The sequence below is a fragment of the Vulpes lagopus genome, chromosome 6 (assembly GCF_018345385.1).
Source record: "Vulpes lagopus strain Blue_001 chromosome 6, ASM1834538v1, whole genome shotgun sequence".
NCBI classification, from domain to species: domain Eukaryota; kingdom Metazoa; phylum Chordata; class Mammalia; order Carnivora; family Canidae; genus Vulpes; species Vulpes lagopus.
In genome coordinates, this window is record NC_054829.1 from 78,478,124 (window position 1) to 78,504,693 (window position 26,570).

Here is a 26,570-nt window from a genome sequence, read left to right on the forward strand (position 1 = left end):
TGTGTGTTCACAGCCTCCTATTAGTATTAATCAAATCACATTACCCTTTAGAATCACTCAAGAGTGAAAAAGGTGGTGGGAACTGGAAGCCCACTTAACACCAATCTGCTGCATCTGTTGTAGTGGTATCAATTTGTGAAGCCCCTCCCGACTTGCCACCCCAGTTATTATGTCCTCCCTCATCATTTTAGAATGTTCCATTTGGGCTTTAGATTTTTCGTGAAGACCTGACCATGAGCTGAACCAAATGTAAATTGCTTGTGTAGTAAATGCATAAAGGATCCATGTTCCACCACTTGCAGACTCATCACTGTTCTCAAATAAAAGTTTAGAACAGTTGATTAAAACTTACACTTTTAGCTACTTCATAAATTTGAAAGTAAATTTAATGAGATGGTTTTAATGAAGTAACTTAAGTGTCATTTGAGGGAAAATCTGACTTAATCCAGTACATTGCCAGCCCTAAATTATTTAGCATAAGGTAAGGAAGCTTTAGTACAAATTTTCCCAATCCCAATCTCATGGAGAGTCCAGGGAGATTCTAATTCTTCATATTTACCAAATTTTCCCTTCTGAAGTCTTGATTAAACTATATAGACTTCAGTATTAAGGAAATCCCAAGTAGATATTATTTAGTTTCTTAACCTACATTGTTTTTTAAACCTGGATTTCCATATATTTAAAGGTTCAGCTCCTTGTATTTGTCATAATAAAAGCGGAGGTGAAGTACTGCACAAAAGCTCTCACCTTGCTGGGGTGAACCCCACAAAGTCCTGACATTTCTCCCTGTTGCATCATGGGCTTGTCACAAAGGCACAGCCGACCCTGTGCTGAATTTCCCTCCATCCTGCTTGTCCATCAGTGACATTGATACCCTTCCTGTCAATAGGTGATTCTTAGATCCCTCCCCATTTCTCACCCATCAGAACCACAAGGTCCAGTTGTTGCTTCTCCTTACTTGTGACTCTCATGTCTGTTTCTTTCTTTCCAATCTTAACTTCTGTTGCTTTAGCTCAGGCCCCCATCAGTCATCTGGATTTTGCAGTAGTCTCACAATTGATCAAACTGCCTACATAAATATTATTATTGCCATGTTTATAAAATAAAGTTAAGCCTCTTTAACAGGTCTTTCTTAGTCTCCCCTATTCTGATCACATAGGTTTTGTGTTCTAAGTCCACATGGCCAGCTGATCTGAGCTGGGGGTGGGGGGCTGATCTCAGGAATAGGAACTGCATCTTGCTTACCTTTGAATCCTCATCCCTGAAAGGTCTAACAGGTATTCAGTCACTGTTAACTGAATTGAAATTGATAGAATTAGTCAATATCCTATAGTTCTTGTTAATCTGCATAATATGGCAGTTTTTTTTAAATCTGAAAAACAGGTTTATTTCATTGGCCTTGTTAGAAAAATTCTGCTTAGTTTTCTATTATAAAGAAAAATACCTAGGAAATTAGCATTTGAATAATTTGTATTTTGCTACTCTCCACATTTTCATTGTTAGGAATCTACTTTCAGAATATTTTGCAGGTGTACTCACATTCCTAAACAATCTACATCCTGGAAAAGCATGTTTGTTATGCACAGAGGTAGAGCCAGGAGAGATGGCTAATGGGATTTGTGACTTAGGTATAAATGAGAAACAAAACCAAAAAGAAACTAGAGTGAGTTGATGCTATACATGATTTTATAAAGAAGACTATTGATATTTTTTCCTTACTTCAATATTTCATTGCCATCCAGGGTATTCTCATTTTGAATATAAATTTGGTGCATATAAATATTAGAAGGGGTATTTTCTTCATGTAAGAAAATTGCTCTAGTGTAATCAAAGTGTGTTTTCAATTGTCCAATATGTCCTGTGTACTTAGTGTACTAAGATCTGGGTATCATGCTAGAGAACCTCTCCCTCGCCTCCCACTCCCTTCCTCTTCTATTCCTTTTACCATCTGAGTGGTAGGGAGGCTTTTTTCATTTTTTTGGGGGGGGGAGCTTTTTTCAGATTTATTATTAGATGCATTTTCATGAGAACATGGCTTCTGTTTTTAGCATCTCATCCATTCTCCTGTTTGGTCTACATGTGAGAGGATATTATCATAGTGAAATTTTAATTGTTTCTATAACACCTCTTTGCAATCTCACTTTAAGAAGATAGTGGCTTCAGGTGAAAACAAGTGATGGAAACAGATTGGTGGTGCTGTCATTTAGATTTAGGTTTCCTTGCTTCAATTCTAATAAAGTCTAGGGAATGACAGGGGAGAAAATAAAATCAGTTAATTAGGGGGGGAGATACTGGACTATGAACACAGAATAATTGTGACTGGAAACAGTTTCACGACCCAGAATATGAGATTCGGATTCAAATCACAACTCCTTCAAATACCATTTGTGAACTTGAAGAAGTTAATGAACTTCTCTGAGCCTGAAGAACTTTCTTTAAACGTAGATAGACATCTTCAGAAGGATCAAATAACATATTGATAAGGATGACCAACATTCTTTTTAAGTACCCATGAAGTATGTACTGTTCTCATTTTACCAATAGGAATAGAGGCTTAGAAAGCCTACATACTGTCACGCAGCTGGACATGGACCTGAGTTTGAGCCATCACATAATGTGCTTCACACAGGCCTCCCATATGCATCTTAGGGCCAGCTATCATTATTCTCATTGTATAGAATTCTCCCAAGAATAACTCTCTCTGGGTTTTTTCAAATTTCCCATTGTGTTTACCAAAAACTTCCTGGTTAGAAAGCATTTTCTGCTACATAGAAAGTTGTAAGTAGAAACGAATCTACCTAGTGCCCCATATTTGAGTATTTGTTTGCTGTATTCATGATTTTTTTTAAGAAATTTATTCATGAGAGACACAGAGAGAGAGGCAGAAACATAGGCAGAGGGAGAAGCAGGCTCCATGCAAGGAGTCCGATATGGGACTCGATTCCAGGACCTCGGGATCACACCCTGAACCAAAGGCAGACGCTCAATCACTGAGCTACCCAGGCATCCCTGTATTCATGATTTTAATGTGATTTAATAGATGTAGTCAGTAACTTCATATGTGAACTGCCCTTGAATTACTTTTAGTGTTTTTTAGCTGACAGACTGGGAATTCTGTATCTGAAGGTGAATTTGATGATGTCTGTTGAATTCTGTGTTAACATACTTTCCTTCACCGTAGATTAAAAATAAAGAAGTTCATAATTTCTGTTAAAAAAAAAAAGGAGTTGAGAGCTCTGACTTACTTTTACATTTCCCAGAGATCCTTACTAACTCTGTGGCTTTCCTAGGAGAGGTGGTCCTTCTGGTTGATATGCCTGCAGACAGCCCCGCAGGAGAAGGGCAGCACCTGCCTGATGGGAGGACAGCAACTCCTACCAGCACCTTTACCCAGCAAGACATCAATGAAGGCATTGTGTGGTACAGGCACTCAGGAGTCCCAGCCCAGAGTGACTCCTTCAGCTTTCAGGTACCCTCTGCTTCTGACTGACATCTTTTCTGATGTCTGGGTGTTCTGAGGAAAACCATCCTACTGTTATTTTCAACAATTCATGTCATTTTCTATGTTGCCTGGAAATCACATTTGGGGGAAGAACAAATGCAATTAATAGTATTGAGAGATTTTTTTAATCTGCTGATTCAGTCTTACAGTATCTCTACAAGCAGAGTCATTTCCATAGCTCAGAGCTTATAATAGATAATGGATGGTAAAGTGTTTAGAAAAAAAAAGGTTTTAAAATATTAAGATGCCAAATGGAGGAAAACAAGATTTCTTTTTTCAGATGTTTTTGGACCATTTACCATCTCATGATAAGATCACAGACTTAGCAACCAAACCCAGTGGGTTCATATTTCAGTTTTGTCATGCACAACTTTGGGAAAATTACTTTGGCGAAATGCTTGGGCTTCATTTTTCTCATCTGTAAAGTAAAACTACTATGAGGATTTAATGAGTTAATACTGATGGAACATGTAGAATACTACCTGTCACTATGTACAAGTTTGTTACTACCATTTATAAAGATTGCTTAAATACCAGTGCTGTAGACTGAATGTCTGTGTCCCTCTCAGATGCATATGTTGAAATCCTACCCCCTTCCTATGTAATGGTATAAGGACATAAGACCCTTGGTAGGTGATTAGAATTAGAAGAGGTCATAAGGGCTGTGCTCTCATGAAGCACAGGAGTCCCGAGAGAGCTTGCTCCCCTTCCCTGCTCCCTGCCATGGGGATGCAGAAGTCAGTGGTCTGCGGCCCTGAAAAGAGCCCTCACCAGAACCTGACCATGCTGGCACCCTGATCCAGACTTCTAGTCTCCAGAACTGCAAGAAATAATTTATTGTTGTTGTTGTTTATGAGCTACTCAATTAATGTATTTTTGTTATGATAGCCTGACAAATGAAGACAAACGGACCATACGGAGGCTGTGAATAAATTGAAGAACAAGAAATTATACTGGGCACGTTCTCTGGCACTTAGCAAATATAATTAGAAATTAATAATAAAACGGTAAACACAAAGCTCAAGCCATTTAGAATTTTTAAAATAGTCTCCTAAATAATTACTAGTTCTAAAAGGAAATCAAAATGGCAAACTATTAAGAAATGTTGATGAGGAAGAAATAACTTATCAAAACTTAAATGCCATGGATGAAAGAATACTCAGAAGAAAATTGGTGGCCTCAAGCTCTTATCGTTGAGCAGAAAAACATGAAAATAAATGGACTAACTGAAGCTACAGAACCACAAGGAAAACCTAAGGAAAGCAAAAGGAAGGAATTGATAGAGATAAGCAGATGAATTGATTCAGTATAAAATGTGAGAATTGATAATGAGTACAAAATCTGAATCTTTGGAAAAACCAATAAAATTAGACAAACCTCTGTCAAGGGCAATATGGAAATAAAGAATTGAATAGAAGTACAAAGGAATGAGGAACTTTGAATGAGAAACAGATTGAAACATACATACAGGAAAGAATTTGGAAAGATGTCAGAGAAACTATAAAGAAGCATTGGTGGTAGTGATCAGCCAAAGCAGGGTCACAGAGTCTCTGAATCTGAGACTTTTCTTTCGTCCAGGAATCCACCTGGGAATAAACTGCCATGATAGTTCACCATGTTAAAATTACCATCCATACCATGCATTCTGTTTCTGATGCCTGGTGTGCACATCTTCATTGCCTGACTAATTTATATTGTGTAAAAGATTTACTTTTCCAGGGAGCAGATTGAACTAAACTTGGAAAGCATTAAAATGAGTTTATACTGAGCATACTGAATGTCCAATGACTGGGTAAGCCTTCATATGCCCTTTGCCAAATTAACATTTTCATTTTTAGCACCTAGGGATTACACAGTCCTTAAAGAATGAGTCAGAATGGAGGCAAAGACCTCAATCATAAGAAGACACCTAGAATCCTCAGATCTGCTTTTGCATTTATAGATGTCAGGATGAAGAACATTCTCAATATCAAGCACTTCCTTGGAAAGCAAGGCTCAGTACTTGCTTAAAATGATATTTGATTGCTTTTGCAAGTTGGTTACTAAATGGATAATTATAAAAAAGCAAAAGTTATTGATTTTTTTTAAAAAACTCTAGAATTTTTAACATTATTGAACATTATTACTTAGAAAGTGGTTCCCTCTGGAGAGTCTTCATACATTTTACTCAAGGTGTGTTTAGAACTCCTACCTGAAATCTTCTTCAAAATCTATGGGATTTTCTTTAGAATATCCTCAGTAGTGACACTATATCACCTGTGGAAGTTGATTTAAAAAAAATAATCAAAGAGCTAAAAGTCAACCAGTCTTACCAGTCATGTCTGGTAAGAAAAAGAGTAGTAATTATTTTTGGTTAAAACAGGGAGCAATTATGAAGTAATAAGCTCAGTTTTCTTACATGATTTGTGAACTCTCTCTGAAGGCATTCCAAGAAGTACATTTTGAACACTGACAGCATCTTTATTGCAAATGTGAAACAACTCTCTGAGATTATGTTCTCCTGGATGTAAAAGTTTTGGTGTGTTTTTAAAGTCTCATTGTTTTATAGGCTTACTTCATATTTTGATTTGAAATGACAACAAGACACTGTAGCTCTGTGCTAAAATAAATGGTTGCAACTTCTCTCATTCATCATGTTAGTGTCCCTAAAGAATTTTAAACTAAGAAAGATGTTGTTCTAATGATTTTTCTCTCTTCTCTTCTCTTTTCTTTCTTTAAAGCAGAAAATGTAATACAATGAGTTGCATGGATTTAATTCCATTTTAATATTGATGTGCTGTCGTGAGTCATCAATGCATCCCATCTGTTACTTTGCACATAAAATTTGGGACTTATGTATTGCAAGTGGCATTAAAAAAAATAGAGCATGGCATAGTGAGAAGAAAACATGCATATTTGCATCATTTGGGGCATGGGAAGGAACTCTGGTTTTGGTATATTCGGATCATGTTGAGATAGCCTTAGGAATGTGGTATGAAAAGAATAGCATATTTCACAGCAGTATCTTTACTAAGGAAGCTAGAAGTAATTCCCTTGCTTAGTAATATGTCCACATTTCACTACCTACACAGTGTTCCATTCTTTTTCTTCAAAATATAGAGCATATTTTCCCCTTTCCTAAGTTTCTAAAGCTTCCAAATTGGGCCATCTTCATCAGTAGGAACATCATGAAACTGCTGGCCTGTTTAAATACCAACTCTTATTGACTTTATGACTTTGATACCTTGCTTAACTTTTTTGACTTTTGGTCTTCTTGTCTTTAAAATAGGAGATAACATCTACTTTGTAAGCAGTAAGATGACTTTTGAAAAGTAGGTAGTACATGCTGAGCTCATAAGAGATGTTCAGTAAATTATAACTCTTGTTATCAAATTATTCATAATGACACACAATAAGATATCTTCTTGAAAACATGTAGATATTCCACAACTTGATCTACAGTTCTCTGATGTGATCAAGAGAGAAGACAGTTTTTCTGTTGAGCATATCTTAAGAAGACATAGAGTAATGACTGCTATTCCTGCCTTTTTCTCAGAATTGACAGAACCCTTCCCCCTCACATGGAATTATTGCAACTGTGCATAGCAACTCTTGTAGCCAGCCTAAGGTGGAGCAGATAACAGGGAGGAGGGGTTTAAGGGGAGCAACTCAGAAGCACTGAGGGAGGGGAGGAGCTAGCTACATAGGCAAAGCATCATTTTTCAGCATTACTGAAACAAGAAAAGGTTGATTTTGGTGACCACTCTTCTAGTTGTAAATGATATTAATCTCACTTTACAGTGATGAGGCTGAGATTTGTCGCTTATAATCTAGGTGTAGGTATCTGTGCTGGGTAAAGTTTAAAGAAGTAGAATAAAAGTCACACATATAACGTGTTACATATGCTCATAATGAGACATATAGCTATCAAAAATTATGTTTTCAAGAATGTTTAGTGATATAAGAAAACATCATAGAATTGTTAGAAATGTAAAACTCATACTTGTATATAAAGTTTCACATTTGCATAGAAAATAGACTAAACTAGAATGCATCAATATGTTAATAACTACTATGTCTACTTAGTGAAATTCTAGATTTTTTATTTCTTTTGTATTTCCCTGAATTTTTAGAACTGCCTAAGATGATTACATATTTTTTATAATCAATAAAACACTAGCATTAAAATATGAAGAGCAGAATGGAAATTATAATGCAAAAGCACAGAGAATTCAAAGACAGATGGTTTAAAGGGGGATAAAGAAACATGCACAAACATGCTGTGCCCAAAGGATGAGAGACTCACCAGTATGATATTTCTTTTCAGGTGTCCAGTGCCTCAGATGCCCATACACATCTGGAGAACCACATGTTCAACATCGCGATCTTACCACAGACACCTGAAGCACCTAAACTCTCTCTGGGAGCATCTCTCCATATGACTGTGAGTTGGGTGGGAGGGCTCCTCCTGCTTGCAGGAGACTTGCTGATGGGGCTTGATGGAATATCCTGCTTTTATATCTGGAGAATGCCTGGCTCAGGATGCAGACTCGGGGGCCAACAATAACCAGCCTTGAGAACATATTTCTCATTAACTTGAAAAGGAAACTTAAAATTCCAGAGTGAAAGGAAGGTTACATGGAATCCACCACAACCTCCCATCCATTGCTTCTGTCCTTTTTATAGCATCCCAGATGGTTCACGGGGCCTCTCTTTGCATAGATGGAAGAGGTTTCAAGCTCATTTCTATTTAATCAATACCATTTTGGCATAATTGTTCAGTCAGTTATGGCTCCACCTAGCTGGAAAAACTGTTACTCTATGTCTTAGAAGCCCAATGAGAAAATTTTGTTTTTGTTTTTCTATTACAAAAGTCTCCTGGAGAAGGTAATGCTTTGCTGTATCCAAAGACATAAGTACTAATCATCCAAGTGAAAATTTGAGGGGCAGGTTGGAAGGAAGGGAGGGATTAAGGTGAAGGGTACCACCAGATGTAAGAACAGTGCCTACAAAGACACAGAAGTGAAAGACAATGTGATGGTTGGGACAATTGCAAACAGTTCAGTAAGACTGGAGGACTTAAGGAGGCAGAGGAGGAGTAGTCAGGAGGTGGAGGTTCATAAGCTAGATCACAGGTCTTGTGTGCTGTGGAGGAAGGAGTGTGGGTACATGGAAAGGTTTGAAGCAAGGTGACAGCTAAATTAGTACATGATGCTTAGTTCAGACAATTAGCAACCCCACTGTTCCCTATATCTAAGGGGTATGTAAGTCAGAACCCCTGTTCTAGACAGAGCCACAAGGATATAAGACCTTGTAAATTGATCATTAAGATTCACATTTTTGTTAGCACCCACATAATTACACTCCAAAGTAGTGTATCAGCTGTGAGCCACAACAAAGAGAGCAGCTATAGTTTTAGAAATTATGGGTCTGGGGCATGACAGAGACATAAAGGGGGAAACAAAGTTTTTAATGAATAGCTGGTATCGGCATTTCTGCCATAAACCATAATTTAAAGAAATCATAATTCAGCAGCATTATAAAGTCTATAATTCATCATTCTGACTGGAGGAACTCGGATCAGAATTTTCTCTAAACTGTAAAGAAAAATGTGCATACACACTTCTTGCCAAATGCTAATGCAGTGTTATTTTGAGTTTAGAGGAAAAGAATGGGCCAGGAGCCAATGAAGATGGTGCCCTTCCTACTATGTTGTTGTGGACCTCCAGGGACTCCTTAAGTTATTTAACCTTTAGGGTCTCAGGCTGCATGTTTGTAAATTAGATCTGTCCTGTATAATTTAGGATATCACAAAGGTGAATTTACTGTAAAATGTGATTAGCCCACTCTTTTATTCCTTAAAATATACAGTTTATATTTCTTTTGACATTAATTAGGGCCATTACTAGAGGATATACCTGTCATCTGTGACAAAAACATTTTCTATTCAGTGGCTTGGATTCCTCCAAGCACAGGTTTTACCCATATTTGATAAATACATTATGAATATATATGCTAAATACATACATGGTGTATTCATATATGTGTTTAAGGATAGGACTCCACTTCTCCAGTCATTCAGTCATTCAAATCAATACATCTGAGCCCCTAATCTATCCCTACTGCTATGAAACACATTGGAAATTCAATGACTAGAAAACATAGTCTCTGTTCTCAAGGAACATAGAGTCTAAAACAAGCAAATACGTAAGCAATGACAGTACAGTGATAAATGCCATGATATGATACACAAGCAGAGTCCCAATATGGAAGCAAATAGGAAGATACCTAGTCCAATAGGGCATGGGAAAGGTCATGGAAGGCTTCCTCTTGGAGGTCAACTGAGCTAGTTGAAGTGTAAATTATGAGCATGGTCTCAACTTTCAGCCTACATTAGGATCACCTGTAGGGTTTGTTAGATCACAGATTGCCGAAGCCCGCTCCAGAATTGTCTAATTTAGTAGGTCTGGTCTAGGGCTGAGAATTTGCATTTCTAACAAGTTCCCATATGATACTGTTGCTTCTGGTCCACTAACTACACTTGAAACCCCATTTATCTGGCCTACAAATAGGGGGAAATTCATTCCAGGCAAAAGAGCAGCAGGTGAAAAAAAGTTAGAGACACAGGAGAATGTGACATGTTTGAGGAATTACAGAGTTCAGTTGGCCAGAGCATAAATCCCTAGGTGAAAAAGAAACAAGAAATGAGAGTCAGATCATAGAGGACCTTACAGATAAGATGAAGAGTTTCTATTTTGTCCTGAAAGGCTGTTGGGGCAGGTAGGATGTTGAAAGATTCATAGCAGAGAGGGGACATGATCAGATTTTCAATTTAGGAAGATCATTCTGGCTGTAGTGTAAAGAACACTGCATATGGGTTCCAGACAGAGAACAAGGAGCCGAGAAATAGGCTGTTACAGTCATCTAGAACAAGAAGGATTGGTAGCATGAACCCCATACAGTGGCAATAAGGATTAAGAGGTAGTAAAATCTCAAAAAGAAACTGCCACACCCATGTATATTGCAGCATTATGCATAGTGTCTAAGAGGCAGAAGCATCCTAAATGCCCTTCAGGCAATAAAGAAAGAAAGTATGTTATATACAACAATGGAATATTATTCAATCTTAAAGAAGGAAATCCTGTCATGCTACAGTATGTATGAACCTTAAAGACATTACCCTAAAAGTGAAATAAGCCAGTCACAAAAGGACAAATACTGCATGATTCCATTTATGTAAGCTATCTAAAGTAGTAAAACTTTTAGAAACTGAAAGTGGAATAGTAGTTGCTCCTGCAGGGGTGGAGGTAGAAGTAGGGAGAGGGAAAATGGGGAGTTCCTTTTGTTCCATAATATAGTCAGTTTTGTAAGATGAAAACATTCTAGACATCTGTTCCACAACAATGTGTATATAGTTAACACTACTGTGCACTTAAAAGTGGTTAAGATGGTAAAAAAAAAAAAAAATAGGGAGAGATTGAAAGATATTTAGAAACATAGTGGTCAATTGGATATAGGAAGAGGGTAAAACAGCCCAGTTTCTAAATAAGTAAAGGTGCCATTCATTGAGATCAGGGATGTATGAGGACATTCGAGGGAGGGGGAGAAATGGAAGACATGATGAGTTCAGTGGACTGCACTTATAAAAGATGTGCCTATTAAAGGCTGGCAGACGGTCAGTAAATATTCTCTGTGGGAGATAAACCTCTGAGAATAATTAATGGCAAGTAGTGGTTTAATCCTCAGGCCTGAGATTCCCCAGGAAGATTGCACAGAGTAAAAAGCAACATATGCCTGCCTAAATGGAAATTTGTTCTGTGGCCTTTCTATACTGCTCTTTTTCATCAAATCTGATTCTTTAAATGGTATTTTATGATTTTGTTTGCAGTGTTCCATAAGAATTATGTGCATGCAAACATATATAAGATGTATACATATATGTATAATAAGATATGTACCTATATATAAACATGTGAGATGTATACATTTAGGATAAATATCAAATTTGGGTAAGGAAATCTGTAAACATGCATATTTACTAATAGATAGCATAACATAATGTGAGATTTGGCAAATATGTTAATAGATTTATATCAACTCAGTTTTCCAAGTAATCATCCACCGTTTGACTTAGAAGATCCTTAAGTATAAAATCTTTAACTAATTAATCTTGGTATCTTCCTCAACATCTAGCACAGTGCCTTATATAAAAGTAGTTGCTCAGTAAATATTTGTTGACTAGATGAATCATTTCAGATGTACTTTCACACAGCTAATAACTCCCTAAAATGTATCACCTTCAAATTTAAATAAATTGATCATATGGCTATATACACACATACACATACTTTGAATATCATATTTCCAATTCCTCTCTTAAAGAGGAAATAAGTTATATTTTCTCTTAATGTGAAAGACAGTATATTTACTACTTCCTTTTTCAAATGGTTGTGGTACTCAGAGTTGGATTGCCCAAGGTCACCACTGGAGAGAAAGGCCTAGCATAAGCCTTCCTAGTTCCATTTGTTTCCAAAGTGATTGCTGTAACAGAGTTTTCTTAAAACCTCTCTTATTGGGCTTAGCAGGGATTTGGTTGGAACACCTTATCTCTTTTGTCATATAGACTCAAGTCTGGGCATGCTGTATTTTTTTATGGCTGCGAGCTTATTCTCCATGGTTTTTTGTGTTTGAGGCCTTTCAAACACTAATAAAATTATTATCTGCAATTTCTGGAAATGTTTCTTCATCCTTGGAATTCCTACTGTGCTTTATCTGAGCCTTTCACAATACTTAGCAGTTTCTATATCAGAGTTATTTATGAACTTCCCTTACTAAAACTGAAAATCCTTAATGACAAAGTCTGCATCTGATTCATCTTGCATCTCCCATAGCTCTTTGTGTGGTACCTTGCCCAAAGTAGGTTCTTACTAAATATTTGCTACATGAATATGCAAGTGAACTAATTTTGTTGTCCTGGCTAAACTATGTAAGAAGATGATTTCTTGTATAGAACCCCCACTTTACTAATTTCCTCTTCTTATTTTTTGTGGGTGTTTAATTTCTGAGGCCAGGCATGGACTTTGCTCTTTTGGTAATATGACAGTCGACATATGAAAGTAGTCTTTTTTTTTAATAGAGGCTTAAATGATAATGTTTGTAAAAAAAAAAATGTTGTTTGTAAATCTTGATTGTGGAATTCAAAAGATTTAAGCTATACACACACATGTTGCTAAGGCTTACATGTTGAAGTGTTTGCCCCTCTTTAGATGACATTGAAAGACAATGGGAAATATTTTTTTAATTAAGTTGTTATAAAAGTATTTTAGTTACTTTACTTCTTAATCTTTTTATAATGATATTTTTCATTCACTCAACAAATTTTTGTTGAGCATTTTCATGTGCCATGTGCTGGGTGCTTGGACAAACAAAAATCCATATTCTCATGGAGTTTCCATTCTCTTGGCTGGGCAGGATAGAAGAGACAATAAGTAATAAATAACTCATATATTGCATGTTAGTGAAAAGTATTATGGTAAAACAAAAAGTAGGTCAAGGTCAAGGAGGTCAGAAATGTGGTGGGAAGAGGAGAGACCCAGATTGCAGTTTAAAATGAGCTGAGCTTTATTAAAACAATGATGTTTAAAGAAAGACTTATAGGAATTAAGGGAGAGAGCCATGTAGAAAAGAAGTGAGAGAAAACCATTCCAGGCCCAGGGAACCACGTGTTTAGAAACATCCAGTTGGGAGTGTGCTTAGATGTTCAAGGAATAGCAAGGAATCCAGAATGACTGGAGCAGAATCAGTGAAAGTGAGAGCAAACTCAAATTGCCAAGTGTATCTGCTGGGAGAGGGGAGAGGGAGAAGTTGGAGCAGATCTTCTAAGTCCTCATGGGCCATCATAGGAACTTCATTTTTTTCTGTGTAATTTTTTTTTTTTTTTTTTTAGTAAGAGATCAGTTTATGGTTAACGGTATGGGACAGACCGGGAAGGTACCAGGGCCCATAGTGATGAGCTTCCCAGGAATAGACTGACAGACAAGCAAACAGAGGGACAGGGAAACAAAGCCAAATGGCTGAGAAACCCAGGCCCAGCCTCGGTGGCTCTGCCTGGGCCCCAGTTCCAGTTCTGCCCTGGGAACCTGGGGGATGAGCAGGACCTACAGGTGCCTCAGTTCTTGTAAGGCTCCCATCTCCTCACTCCCTCCTGTCCCCTACCAGCAGGCTGGGACTTCTCACATGTGGTGTATTTCCAGGGCTAGGAAATGGCTGATCTGGGGGTGGGGAGCCAGAGGCCTAGGTGGTATGGGGTTAACAGCAGCACTGGGAGGAATCTGGTCAGGCACCAGGTGCCTGGGGTGGGGCACCACTCAGCAGGGCCATTACTGGGTATTGAGCAGTATAAGTCTAACCTCCCTATCTGGCTGGGTATTGTGCTGAGATAGACTATAGGTGGGGCAGGAAAACAATTGGAAGGTTTTCCTGGTGATCCAGGTAAGATTGTGGCTCCCAGCAGAGTGGTGGTAGTGGCAGTGGGGAGAAGCAATTGGAGTCCAGATATATTCAGAGGTAAAATGGGTATTATGAGAAACATTATTCTGTAATCTTCTTTTGTTGATAGATATTTTAATAAAAAAGTGTCTTCTGTAATGATTTCTATGAAATTTAATCTTTCATTTCTTAGTATATTTAATTGATAAATATTGAACATTCCAAATAGCCAATATTAAAATTGATTATACTTTGATATATGTCAGGATCAGTATTCCTTTCTTCAGGGAATCAAGTCCTTTTTTTACCTCGTGTCTATATCTATTAATAGAGAAATAATGTCAATAAATTCCATAATAAAATATATTATCTTGCCTAGCATGAATTTCCCTTTATCCAAGCTCCTATGTCCATTTCCTCTTCTTATTACTTTATTATTTTAGAGACATATAGATTTTCAAAAATATCTCATGATACCCTGAGAATTTTCAGATATTTTGATGGTTTTGAGATTAAAAGGTATCAGTATGTAGTGAGTCTATACTTTTCTCTCCATATAGCTGTGCTCACACATGTATTTACTTATAGGTGTGTGCACACATGCATAGGCTCTAAACATCTTATACAGGGCATATATTTTTAATTTGTTGTCCTTACTTGTTTTATTTTAGGGTGAGAGACCAGCTGCTATTTGTAATTCTTATTTTCCTTACTCATTACATTCCAGAGCTGAGCAGTGGCCTGAAATATGACTCTTTACTATAGAGGGGTTGTCCTAACCTGCAAATGCTGCCTCTCCCCAGGACAAGTGTGCCTTCAGGACATTTACAAAGCAACTGCAACCTTCAATCTTTTCATGGTTAAAAGGAAGAACACCATAGCCCTCCTCCATGAGAATTACTGAGGCCTACTTAATCCTTTCCTAAATGGGGAAATTCCTTCTGAAAGGAGCAGAGTTTCAAAGAGCAGGAGAGCATGTCAAACTCTAACCCTGCAGGGGTCAGTTAGGAAGAGCCTGCAGTGAACCAGATATTTTTGTTCTGTCTTGCTAACAGCATATGTGACCCAGACAAGGGGCCCGTGTTTCTACTATTCCCTTTTCTCATCTCCACTCTGTGTTTTGCTGCTGTCCCCAACTCACTGTTATGATGTCTGGTCATGAGGTTTGAAATCTCTCTCTCTCTCTCTCTCTTTTTTTTTTTTTTTTTTTTGAGTGTTGTCATTATGGGTGGGTTATGGCTATATATAAGTGAATGAACAGTAAAAAATATGTACACATTGGCCTTTTAATTAATTTTCCTTGACACTTTCATTGGATACTGAGTGCTAGAAAGGAAAAGCAGTATCTAGTTCTTTTGAGTAGTGCAATGGAGACAAAACTATTTTTATGTGATTTAATAAATAATTCTTAAACCTTTGAATTCAAATAATGAGCCTCTTTTGATATTTGAGGTGAGTTCATCTTCAGCCCTTTGAAAAATCGCAGTTTCCATTAGCAAAGCAGGAGGCGGTGGGGGGGGGGGGTACAGTTAGAGAGGGCTTCTTACCAAATCCAACCTTAACGTATTAAATCCAAGGAGTAGAGATGTAGTGACCTAGCTGTGAAAGAACTGGGGGGATAGCCAGCCGTGGTGGCTCATTTTCAAATGTGTACCACCGTGAGATACACCTAGGAAAAGTGATCATATTCGGACTCCCACAGTATGCACCAACACAAACCTGGGGGCAGAGGGCAGGGGAGGGGAGAAGACAAGAAAACTGGAAGATTCTGTAACCCTGTAAAGTTCTTAAGGCTAAGACAAATCTGCAGCGCTAGAGACCAGATCCCTCTCCTGAGCTTTCAGAGAAAATTTTGCTGTGTGTGACTAATTTAAAAGCCCAAAGTGAGGGCTGTTTTTTTCTTTTTGTCTTTTTAATAAGGCTTATTTTTGGCTCTGGTCTGGCTTTTGTTTTCATCACACTATTTGTTCTTCTTCTTCCTCCTTAAATGTTGTTTAGGCTCGGGAAGATGGCCTCACTGTGATTCAGCCTCATTCCCTCTCCTTTGTAAACTCTGAGAGGCCAAGCAGAAAGATAATATACAATATCACATTACCTCTGCATCCAAATCAAGGTAAGATGTGCAGAAAATGATCTCTTGAGTAATGCTGTTGTCTTCTAATTGTAGACCTATCTTCCAAGCTCTGGAGTTTTGTCTGCAGGTACTTGTCAAGGATTTAAGGAGTAACTTATTCATACCCTTTGTTCCCCTGTTCTGAACTTAGGACCAGTTGAGACACTTTGGTCAGACAGATGGCACTGAATGTGTCAGCTTTGGTATGACAGAGCTGTGCTAGAGAACATGGCATGCATATAACCTGAGTTGCTGGATTGAGCTGCCCCTCCCATGCACAGGCAGAACTGGACAGACACAAGCACTGTCTGTAGGGACAGACCCTGCCCCAGTGAAGTTATGCCACATGAACAGACCAGATTTTTGTGCCCAAGATTGCGAATCCGAGAAACCACCAAGGAGCTGACACCGATGCAAATACACAAGGGTTTATTTACAAGCTCGAGCTTGGGGTCCAAGTACACCCGACACAGCGGAGCAGGGACTTGGACCCCGAGCTGGGTTTCAGCTTAGTTTTAAGGGCTGGTCTAGGGGATCTCCAGAAGGGGTGGAGCAATTTCTCAAGTTCTGTTTACATTCTGATATGGGGCTTTCAAGGGCATTGAGCTCTGTTCTTATTCTAATAGGGGCTTCCTGCCCTTGGCTTGGGCTCTGTTCTCATTCTAAGATGGGACTTTCTACCACGGATGTGGGCTCTGTTGTCTTTCTGATATAGGATTCTCTGCTGAGGGCAATTCTGAGCTCTGTTGTCTTTCTGATATGAGATTACCTGCCGAGGACATTCTGCAGTTTTTCCCGTAAAGTTCAGCTCTTTTTCACAGGGACCTAAAATGGCTGTACTTGTGCTAATGCTAAACTTTAGGTGGGATGGCCTTAATTTTTCTCGGCCTCCACAAGATGAGCACGTGCTCTGGACAAGGAGCTCTGCCAGAGAGTGCGCAACAGGCTGAGCCACATATACTTCTTTCCTTTCCCATTTGGATAAGTCACTCCTTCTGCATGGAGGAAAAATGAAAATGTGAAACTACAGTCAGCCAAGAGGTGGGTCCCTGCCATCAATCTTCATCATTTAGGTCTCTTAACTTTGGGCTTAACTAAAAAGCCTGCTCCTAACAGAGGTGTGGCTGTCCATCATGTAAAGGCGATTAGCTTCTATTAAGACAGTTCTCGCAAATCTGAAGCTGCTCTCCCAAGACCAACCACTGCCCTGGATGTGAGCCTTTCACTTTATCAAATCCCCTAGGAGAAATAAATGTCTAAAAATTAAATTATATCACTCTTTTGATAAAGCCTAAAGAAATGAAACACCTAAAAGTCACCTTCCCTTTATCTAACTCTGCTAAGTTATAGCAAGAGCCATTCTTCTTATATGGCCAGGGTATCCAGCAGCCTGGGCTATCTTCTGGAGAATGGCCATAGATCTCTCAGCCCTTCCGCACTTGAATTAGTTCAAAACCAACTCTCACATGTGTCCTTCTTTGAAAGAATTGATAGGCCATGAAAGATGATCAGAGCATTATTTTTTTAATTTAAATTCAGTTTGCCAACATATAGTATAGCAGCCAATGCTTATCTCACTCATGTGCCCTCCTTAATGCCCATCATCCAGTTACCCTATCCCCCCACCCAGAGCATTATTTTTGTAACTACAAAATTTAGAAATGATAAATTTGCAGCCTCTAAAGCATTTATCACAAGGAGAGTTAAAATTGCAAATCCAATTCTTAGAATAATCATGATCCATGTTACTGTTGCCTAAGATTGTCACAGACTGAGGAGTTTCTGAAGGAAAAGGGGTAAGTTGAGAAAACTCTCATTATAGCTTTTCCAGGAAACCAGTCTATATCATTTTCTTGGCAACTTTGACCTTTGAACTTAAACTCAATTGAGAGAAGTTCATAATTATGGTACAGTGTCTGTGACATATGGAGAATTACCTAGTAGGGGTAGTAGTTTGTGCCTTACTATTGTTTATAGTCAGTGACTTCTAGGCAAGAATCTATTTGGGTTTCACACATGAAAAGAGGCTCAGCATCCCTAATCATCAGGGAAATGCAAATCAAAATCAGAATGGGATACTACCACTCACCAGTCAGAAAGGCCAGTATCAACAAGTGTTGCAAAAGAAAACCTTTGTGCACTGTTGGTAGGAATATGCATTGGTGCAGTCACTGTGAAAAACAGTATAGAAGTTTCTCAAAAAAATAAAAAATAGAACTACTGTATGATCCAGAAACTGGTATTTACCCAAAGAAAACAAAAACACTAATTTGAAAAGACTTATTTACCCTTGTAATTATTGCAGCATTATTTACAATAGCCAAGATAGGGAAGCAGCTTCAGTGTTCATCAGTAGATGAATGAATAAAGAAGATGTTGTGTATATATACACTGGGATGTTACTCAACCATAAAAGAATGAAATCTTGCCATTCAAGACAACATGAATTGGACCTAGAGGGTATCATACCAAGTGAAAGAAGTCGGATGGAGAAAGACAAATACCATAGCTTTCATTTATATGTGAATCTAAAAAATAAAACAAATGAACAAACACACAAAAACAGACTCTAAATACAAAGAATTAACTGGTAGTTGCCAGAGGGGAGGTAGGTAGGAGGATGGGCAAAATAAGTGAAGGGGATTAAGAAGTATAAACTTTCAGTTATAAAATAAATAAGTCACAGGGATGAAAAAAACAACATAAGGAATATAGCTAATAATACTGTGATAAGTTTGTATGGTGACAGATGGTAACTATACTTAATGGGAGCATTTCATGATGTGTACAATTGTCATATCACTAAGTTGTACACCTGAAACTAATATATTGTATGTCAGCTATAATTCAATTAAACATTTTTTTTAAAGATGCTATAAAAGTCAGTTTGGGTTTCAGATTTGCCTTTTTCATGAATGACTGGAGAATGGGATGGTAAGAGACACCAGAGAGCAATTGTTCTTGAAGGATAAAAGACTCCCACTGGTGGGAAAGGCAGTTTATAGCACTGGTCATTCAGTCAACCATCAGAATTACTGTTGATGCTTATGCTGAGTCTTTTCCTCCCCAGGAATCATCGAACACAGGGACCAGCCCCACTCTCCCATCCGGTATTTCACACAGGAAGATATTAACCAGGGCAAAATCATGTACCGTCCTCCCCCTGCAGCTCCTCACCTCCAGGAGATCATGGCCTTCTCCTTCGCTGGTAATGCCTTCTTTATTTTGGGGCACCCGGACTGCTCTCCTGGGATCTTCATGGCAGGGTCTTCCTAATTCTTCCTATTGTCCTTCTGGATAGTTTAGTAATATTGCTTTATAGCTGTTCAAAAGTACTTGAGGTGAGACTTGTAGATTAATATGTAGTTTGGGCTCAGTTCATCATTTTTTTTTCATTTATTCACACATTCAGGCATGCCGGCATGCTTTCAATAAATTATTTTATTAATTAAATAATTATTTTATTTTATGTCTCCTATGTGGCCATCACTCAGTGAGGTCTTAGACATTATAGTGGTGAATAAAAAGAGGCATGAATCCTGTTCTTGGGGACTTTTGGACCTACATATGGAGAGAGAGTTTGAGAAATAATCCCAGCAATGAGTGTTTAATTGCAGACTAAGAGAAGAACTCTGGAGAGGAAGAAAAATGTTCAGTGGTGGAATTAGAAGTAATAAGACTGCCCTAGACTGAGGGCTCAGTGGAGGCCATCCCAGGGGGTATTGACAGTGGAGGGATGGATAGATGCTAATCAGCCTAAATGTGCCTGTTGGGATACTTGGGAGAACGTTTCCCAAGGAAGGGCACACATTCCATGTGCAGAAGCCTTGGGGAGGGAGAGCACATGGCATTCTGGGGATTAAAAAAATGTCTTTGGAATGTAGAAGGTTGAGCAGAACAGGGATGAGACTGGAGGAAGAGATAGAGGTTAGGCCTCAGAGGCCCTGTAAACCTGTAGGGACTTGGATCTTTATTTCAAGAATAATAGGAACCCAGTGGAGGTTTTAAGATCTGGGGAGATGCCCTTTCATAAGAAAAGCTCTTTGACTGCAGTGATATGAGTGGATTTGAGGAGGAGGCCAGAGTGGTTGGGCTGTGGGTGAGGGGAATCTAGCAATAAGCATCCCAACACTACCTCTAGTGAGAAAGTCCCATGTAGGAACGAAGAATGCAGGCAACCTTTTGGGCCAGGATTTGACAGAAGCCACCTTTTTTAAAGGAAAACAAGACTGAACAAAAGTTCTAATTCAAGCCATTTTGTGCCCTTCCGCTAACCCGTGATAGTTCACCTTTGCTACCCCTTATCTCTCTCTTTGACCCAGTAATCAAAGCTGCTGACTGTAATGTAGGAGTTTTGAGTCCCTACCCCTAAACACCTCTATGCCTTAGAATGATTCTAAAAATTTTGAGGCCTGTTTCCTTATGATCTTTAAGAGGTATGTACCATAAAACATGATTAATATGGAATATTATTTTTATGTAGTAGTTTTATTCATACAGAACAGCTGGTGATTTCTTATGGTAAGTTGAACATGGGTTAAATGATTTGAGAGTTACATTTTAAATTATAGAAAACATTTAAAGTAATATTTTCAATTATTTATATAAGTGCAATTATCCAGAAAATAATTAACTCTTCTTTAAAAATGTCTAAGTGAGTATATAGGCCTGTTCTCTAAGGAGTATCCCTGGTGTTTGGTAACTGGGTAACTAAGAGCCCATGAAAATGCTCATGGTTCTCTAACCCCTATTTTAAAAAAGACCTATTTTACAAAGAAACTCAGGATATCCTGGGATTAGAGGGAAAGAAAACATGTCAGCCATGGTTGAAGTTATTTCCATATCTATTATACTCACCTAAGTTCCTAGAGCCTTTATGGAGAGAGCAGAGTCCTATCCTGTATAATCTGTGGGATAAATGCTATGAGATAAATCTTTCACATCGTTACAGTGTGTAAATCAGTGTCCCAGACATCACTCAATTCTTCAATAGAATTGACCCACCAGAAAGCCTTATCAGTTATATATGACATCACCCACATTCACCGATTTGTAGGATTTTATGTACTGATCTAATGGGATCTGAATGAATGTATTATAAATCACTCTAACCACTGGGATATAAAATTATTCTACCCTGTGGTTCTTTTTGTACTTAAAATTAGTGCTGACACCATTAAATTCAACATAACATTAACAAAGAACCTGGTGATCTTTCCTTAAACCATAATTTAGATGAAAACATTCTTTACTTTTCTGACCTCTGCCTCATAGTTTGTACCTTTTCCATCTATTTCTGATCCCAAAATGCTTATTTATATAGTGCTTTTTCTCTTTTCTTTCAGGCCTCCCAGAATTGGTGAAATTTCACTTCACAGGTGAAGATTTTAATAAAATGTTATTAGAAAATATAATTTTCCTTTCCTTATTAGTCCTTTTTGTTCCCTTCATCATTACTTGTACTGTTTTCTAAGAACTGCTTAAAAGTTATGCAAGTTTTTCTGAAATAGTCACATGACTAGTTAAGTAGTAATAGCTTAACTTTGTATTCATAGAAAAAAATAATCCACCAAGTATTCCAAAGATTAGTGTTGTTTAAGCCCCATTTCAAGTGCTGCCAATATCTATTAAAAAGAAGTAGTAGTGGTTAAGATCTTAGCCTCTGGACCCAGACTGCCTGGGGGTCAGCCTGCTTTGATAAAGTCTCTTAACTTCTCTATGCCTGAATGTCTCATTCATCAGTGGTGATAATAACTAATAATTGTAACTATGTAAAGCTCCCAGAACAATTATTGGCACAGTCGTTCATATGTGATACTCAGCTAATGGATCGTGGTTGTATGTAGTCTTGAACTGAACCTTTCATTGAGTACCTTGCTACTGGTGGGAAATGAAACCTGTGTGTGGAAGACCCAAGTATCCCTGCTTTGGTTCATAGTGCAGTAGAAGCTGAGTGCCAGGGAGCAGAAAGAAGCACATCGGGCATCTCTGTGGAACAACACAGGGACAAGCTATCTTGTTGAGGTCTGGTACGAGGATGTTTGGCTGTAAACGGCATCCTTAAACTGTTTTTTATTTGAGATGGACTATTCCATTGGAATCACCCATGTGTCCTATTATGTTTCATGTAGGATAAACATTGGTTGGAGAGAAAGTCATCTCCCTCAAACTCCCTGATCTTTCCTTCTTTGAGGTTTGAAAATCACACTTGAAACAACAGTAAATTTCATTGTCATGTCGTTTTTTTTTTTTAAATTGAGATTAAATTAACATATGACATAACAAATTGTCATATTAGTTTCAGGTATATAGCATAATGATTTAGTATTTGTGTGTATTGCAAAATGATCACAACATTAGTCACCATATATAGTTACAAATTATTTTTTCTTATAACTTTTATTGTATCTATAACTTTCAAATATGCAATACTGTATTATTAACTATAGTTGCCATTCTATACTTAAGTCCCTATGACTTAAGTATAACTAGAAATGTATACCTTTGAAAAAAAAAAAGAAAAGAAAAGAAATGTATACCTTTGGTTCCCTTCACCCATTTCAGAACCCCACCCCGACCTCTGACAATCACCAATCTGTTCTCTATAGCTCTCAGCTTGGATTTTTTGTTTTTTATTTGTTTCCTTGCTCATTTATTTTAGAACCCCAAAATCAATGAGATTATATGGTATTTGCCTTTCTCTGTCTGACTTATTCATTTAGAATAAGGCCCTCAAGTCCCATCTGTGTCATTGCAGATGGCAAGATTTACTTTTTTATGGCTAATATTTAATTGCATATATATGCTACCTCTTCTTTATCCATTCATCTGTCAGTGGACACATAGGCTGGTTCCATGTTATGACTGTTGTCAATAATGCTGCAATAACCATGGGAGTACATGTATCTTTTCAAGTTAGTGTTTTCATTTTCTTTGGATAACCCAGAAATAGAATTGCTGGATCATGTAGTTCTTCTGTTTTTAATTTTTTGTGGAATTGGGGCACTTGGGTGGCTCAAATCAATTAAGCATCTGCCTTCAGCTTAGGTCATGATCTCAGGGTCCTGGGGTAGAGCTCCACATCAAGCTCCCTGGTCATCGGGGAATCTGCTTCTCTCTCTCCCTTTCCCTCTACACCTAACCCTGCTCTTGCTATCCCTCTCTCTCTCTCTCTCAAATAAATAAAATCTGTAAAAAAAATTTTTTTTGTGGAACCTAATACTATTTTTTAAGTGGCTATATTGGTTTATATACCCACAAAAAATATACAAACATTCTCTTTTCTCCATATTCTAGCCAACACTTGTTATTTCTTGTCCTTTTGATATAGTCATTCTAACAGATGTGACGTGATATCTCATTGTGGTTTTGGTTTGCATTTCCCTGATGATTAGTGATGTTAAGCATATTTTCATGTACCTATTGGCGATCTGTATGTCTTTAGAAAAATGTTCAGATCTTCTGCCCATTTTTAAATTGGATTTGTTTGGGTGTTTTGCTGTCGAGTTGTATGAGTTCTTTACATACTTTGCATATTATCAGATATATAATTTGCAAATTTTTCTCCCTTTTGGTATTTGTCTTTTCATTTGGTTGATGGTTTTCTTTGCTGTGCAAAAGCTTTTTGGTGTGCTGTAGTCCCATTTGTTTATGTTTGCTTTTGTTGCCTTTGCTTTTGGTTTCAAATCCAAAAAATCATCCCCAAGGTTGATATCGAGGAGCTTCCACCTTTGTTTTCTTCTAGGAGTTTTATGGTTTCAGGTCTTCCATGCAAGGATTTAATCCAGTTTGAGTTGTTTTTTGTGTGTAGTATAAGGTAACAGTACAGTTTCCTTCATTTGCATGTGGCTGTCCGGTTTTCTCATGTATTGAAGATACATGTATTGAAGAGACCATGTATTGAAGAGGTTGTATATTCTTACCTCCTTTGTTATAAATTAATTGACCATATATATATAAAGGTTTATTTCTGGGCTCTCTATTCTATCGATCTCTATTGATCTGTTTTAGGCTAATATTATGCTATTTTGATTACTGTAGTTTTGTAATACAGTTTGGAATGAGAGAGCATGATGCCTCCAGCTTTGTTCTTCTTTCTCAAGATGGCCTTATCTTTTCTGGGTCTTTTATAGTTTCATACAAAATTAGAATTATTTGTACTATTTCTGTGAAAAATGCAATTGGAAATTTGATGGGATTGTAGATTGCTTTGGGTATTATGGACATTTTGACAATATTAATTCTTCTAATCCATGAGCATGGATATCTTTATTTGTGTCTTCTTCAGTTTTTTTTATCAGTATCTCTTAATTCAGAGATTCAGAGCACAGATCTTTCACCTCTTTGGTTAAATTTGTTCCTAGGTATTTCATTTTTTTATGCACTTGTAAATGGGATTTTCTTAACATCTCTAATAGCTTATTATTAGGATATAAAAATGCAACAGATCTTTGGATATTGATTTTGTATCCTGCAACTTTACTAAATTTATTTATTAGTACTAATACTTTTTGATGACATCTAAGGTTTTCTGTGTATAATATCATGTAATTTGCAAATAGTGACAATTTTACTTCTTCCTTTTCAATTTGGATGCCTTATTATTTCTTTTTCGAGTGTTGTGTTATTGTTGATGTGAACCTAGTATCAGCTCATTTCCAGTGATAGACTTCTAGATAATTCATGCAATCAGTAAGGATATACAACAGATTTTATAGTATTTTATGTTTTACAAAACAATTTGCAATACAAGTTGTCTTATTTAATCCTTGTATCAAGACTGTAAGGACAGGTATTATTTTTAGTATTTTAAAGCTGGAGAAATTAAGGTTCATTTGAGTAAGTAATCTGCCCAGATTTACAGTCCTGGTAAAGAGTAGAACCAAGATTTAAATACAAGTTTCTGACACTGAACGTGGGATACTTAATTTAGTCTGGTTTGTATGTGTGTTGGTCATGAAAAACAAGTATAATAGTGTGCTTGTTTGTTTTCCAAGCCTCAACTTTTACCTGAAAGCTTGAGTACATGAAGGGGTTAACTATTAAGTTCTCCAGGACTTTAAGTTAAATGATCCTTGAACCTATTATAAAGTGTAGAGGAAATAGACGTTGGGCAGACCTCCAATTAGTTTATCTTATTTCTGCCTGAGGTTTTTCTTTTTCTTTCTTTCTTTCTTTTTTTTTTTTTGAGTGATTTTCTTAAAAAACTTGTTTTAAAGATTTAATATTTTTAGAGCAATTTCAGGTTTACAAAAAAATTGAGAGTAAGGTACAGAGATATCCCCTATTCACCCTGCCCCCCCACACATGCATACATGCATAGCATAGCTTCTCCCATTGTCAATAGCCCTCACCAGAATCGTACTTTTTTTTTTACTAAGGATGAACCTACACTGACATGTCATAATCCACCGAAGTCCATAGTTTACTCTAAGGTTCATTCTTGGTTTTGTACATTCTACGGTTTTGGCCATTGGATAATGACATTTATCCATCATTACAATTTCATATAGAGTAGTCTTTCTGCCATAAGAATCCTCTTTGTCCTCCCTGTTCATCTCCCATCCCCACTTCCCACCTTTGGCAAGGGCTATTCTTTATATTGTCTTCAATGGTTTTGACTTTTCCAGAATGTCATATGGTGAGAGTCATATAGTATGGAATTTTTTCAGATTGGCTTATTTCACTTAGCAATGTGCATTAAAGATTCCTCTGTGTCTTTTCATGGCTTAGTAGCTCATTTATTTTTAATGCTGAATAGCATTCAATTGTTTAGAGGTACTACAGTTTATTTTATCCATTCATTTACAAAAGGACATCTTGGTTGCTTCCAAGCATTAGCAATTGTAAATAAAGCTGTTGTAAACATCTATGTACAGGTTTTGTGTGGACCTAAGTTTTCAACTCCTTGGGTATGTACCAAAGAGTGCAATTGCTATATCATATCATATGTTTAAACAAAAGCCAAGCTGTCTTCCAAAAGGAGTGTACCATTTTGCATTTCCATCAGCAATATATGAGAGTTCCTTTTGTTCCACATCCTCACCAGCATTTGGTGTTGTCAGTGTTCTAGATTTTGGCAATTTTAATTGGTGCATACTGGCATCTTATTATTGTTTTAATTTCCATGTCTCTGCTGACATGTGATGAGGAGCATTGTCTCATGTGTTTATTTGTCATCTGTATATCTTCTTTGGTGAGATATCTGTTAAGATCTTTGGCCCATTTTTTTAATTGGGTTGTTTTTATTATTGAGTTTTATGAGTTCTTGTATATTTTGAATAATAGTCCTTTGTCAAATGGGTCTTTTGCAGATACTTTCTTCCAGTTCGTGGCTTGTCCTTCATACTCTTGACATTGTCTTTCACAGAGCAGAAGTTTTTAATTTTTTTTTTAGAAGTTTTTAATTTTAATGAAATCCAGTTTATCAGTGATTTCTTTCACAGATTGTGTCTTTTGTGTTGTATCTAAAGAGGCATCACCATTCCC

The 26,570-nt window shown here is 37.4% G+C and overlaps 1 protein-coding gene across 2 annotated transcripts in view; it reads left to right on the forward strand.

Annotated features, from left to right (window-relative positions):
• FRAS1 (Fraser extracellular matrix complex subunit 1) overlaps nucleotides 1–26,570 on the forward strand; it is a 429,868-nt gene that overhangs the window by 294,066 nt on the left and 109,232 nt on the right. For both annotated transcript variants that reach the window (XR_005988333.1, XM_041758154.1), the window contains exons 31-35: nucleotides 3,291–3,469; nucleotides 7,809–7,925; nucleotides 15,968–16,082; nucleotides 19,153–19,290; nucleotides 21,428–21,460. Coding sequence is in view for 1 of the 2 variants with exons in the window: in XM_041758154.1 (XP_041614088.1) it covers nucleotides 3,291–3,469; nucleotides 7,809–7,925; nucleotides 15,968–16,082; nucleotides 19,153–19,290; nucleotides 21,428–21,460 (582 nt within the window). In the remaining variant the exon portion in view is untranslated. The remainder of the gene's footprint in view (nucleotides 1–3,290; nucleotides 3,470–7,808; nucleotides 7,926–15,967; nucleotides 16,083–19,152; nucleotides 19,291–21,427; nucleotides 21,461–26,570) is intronic.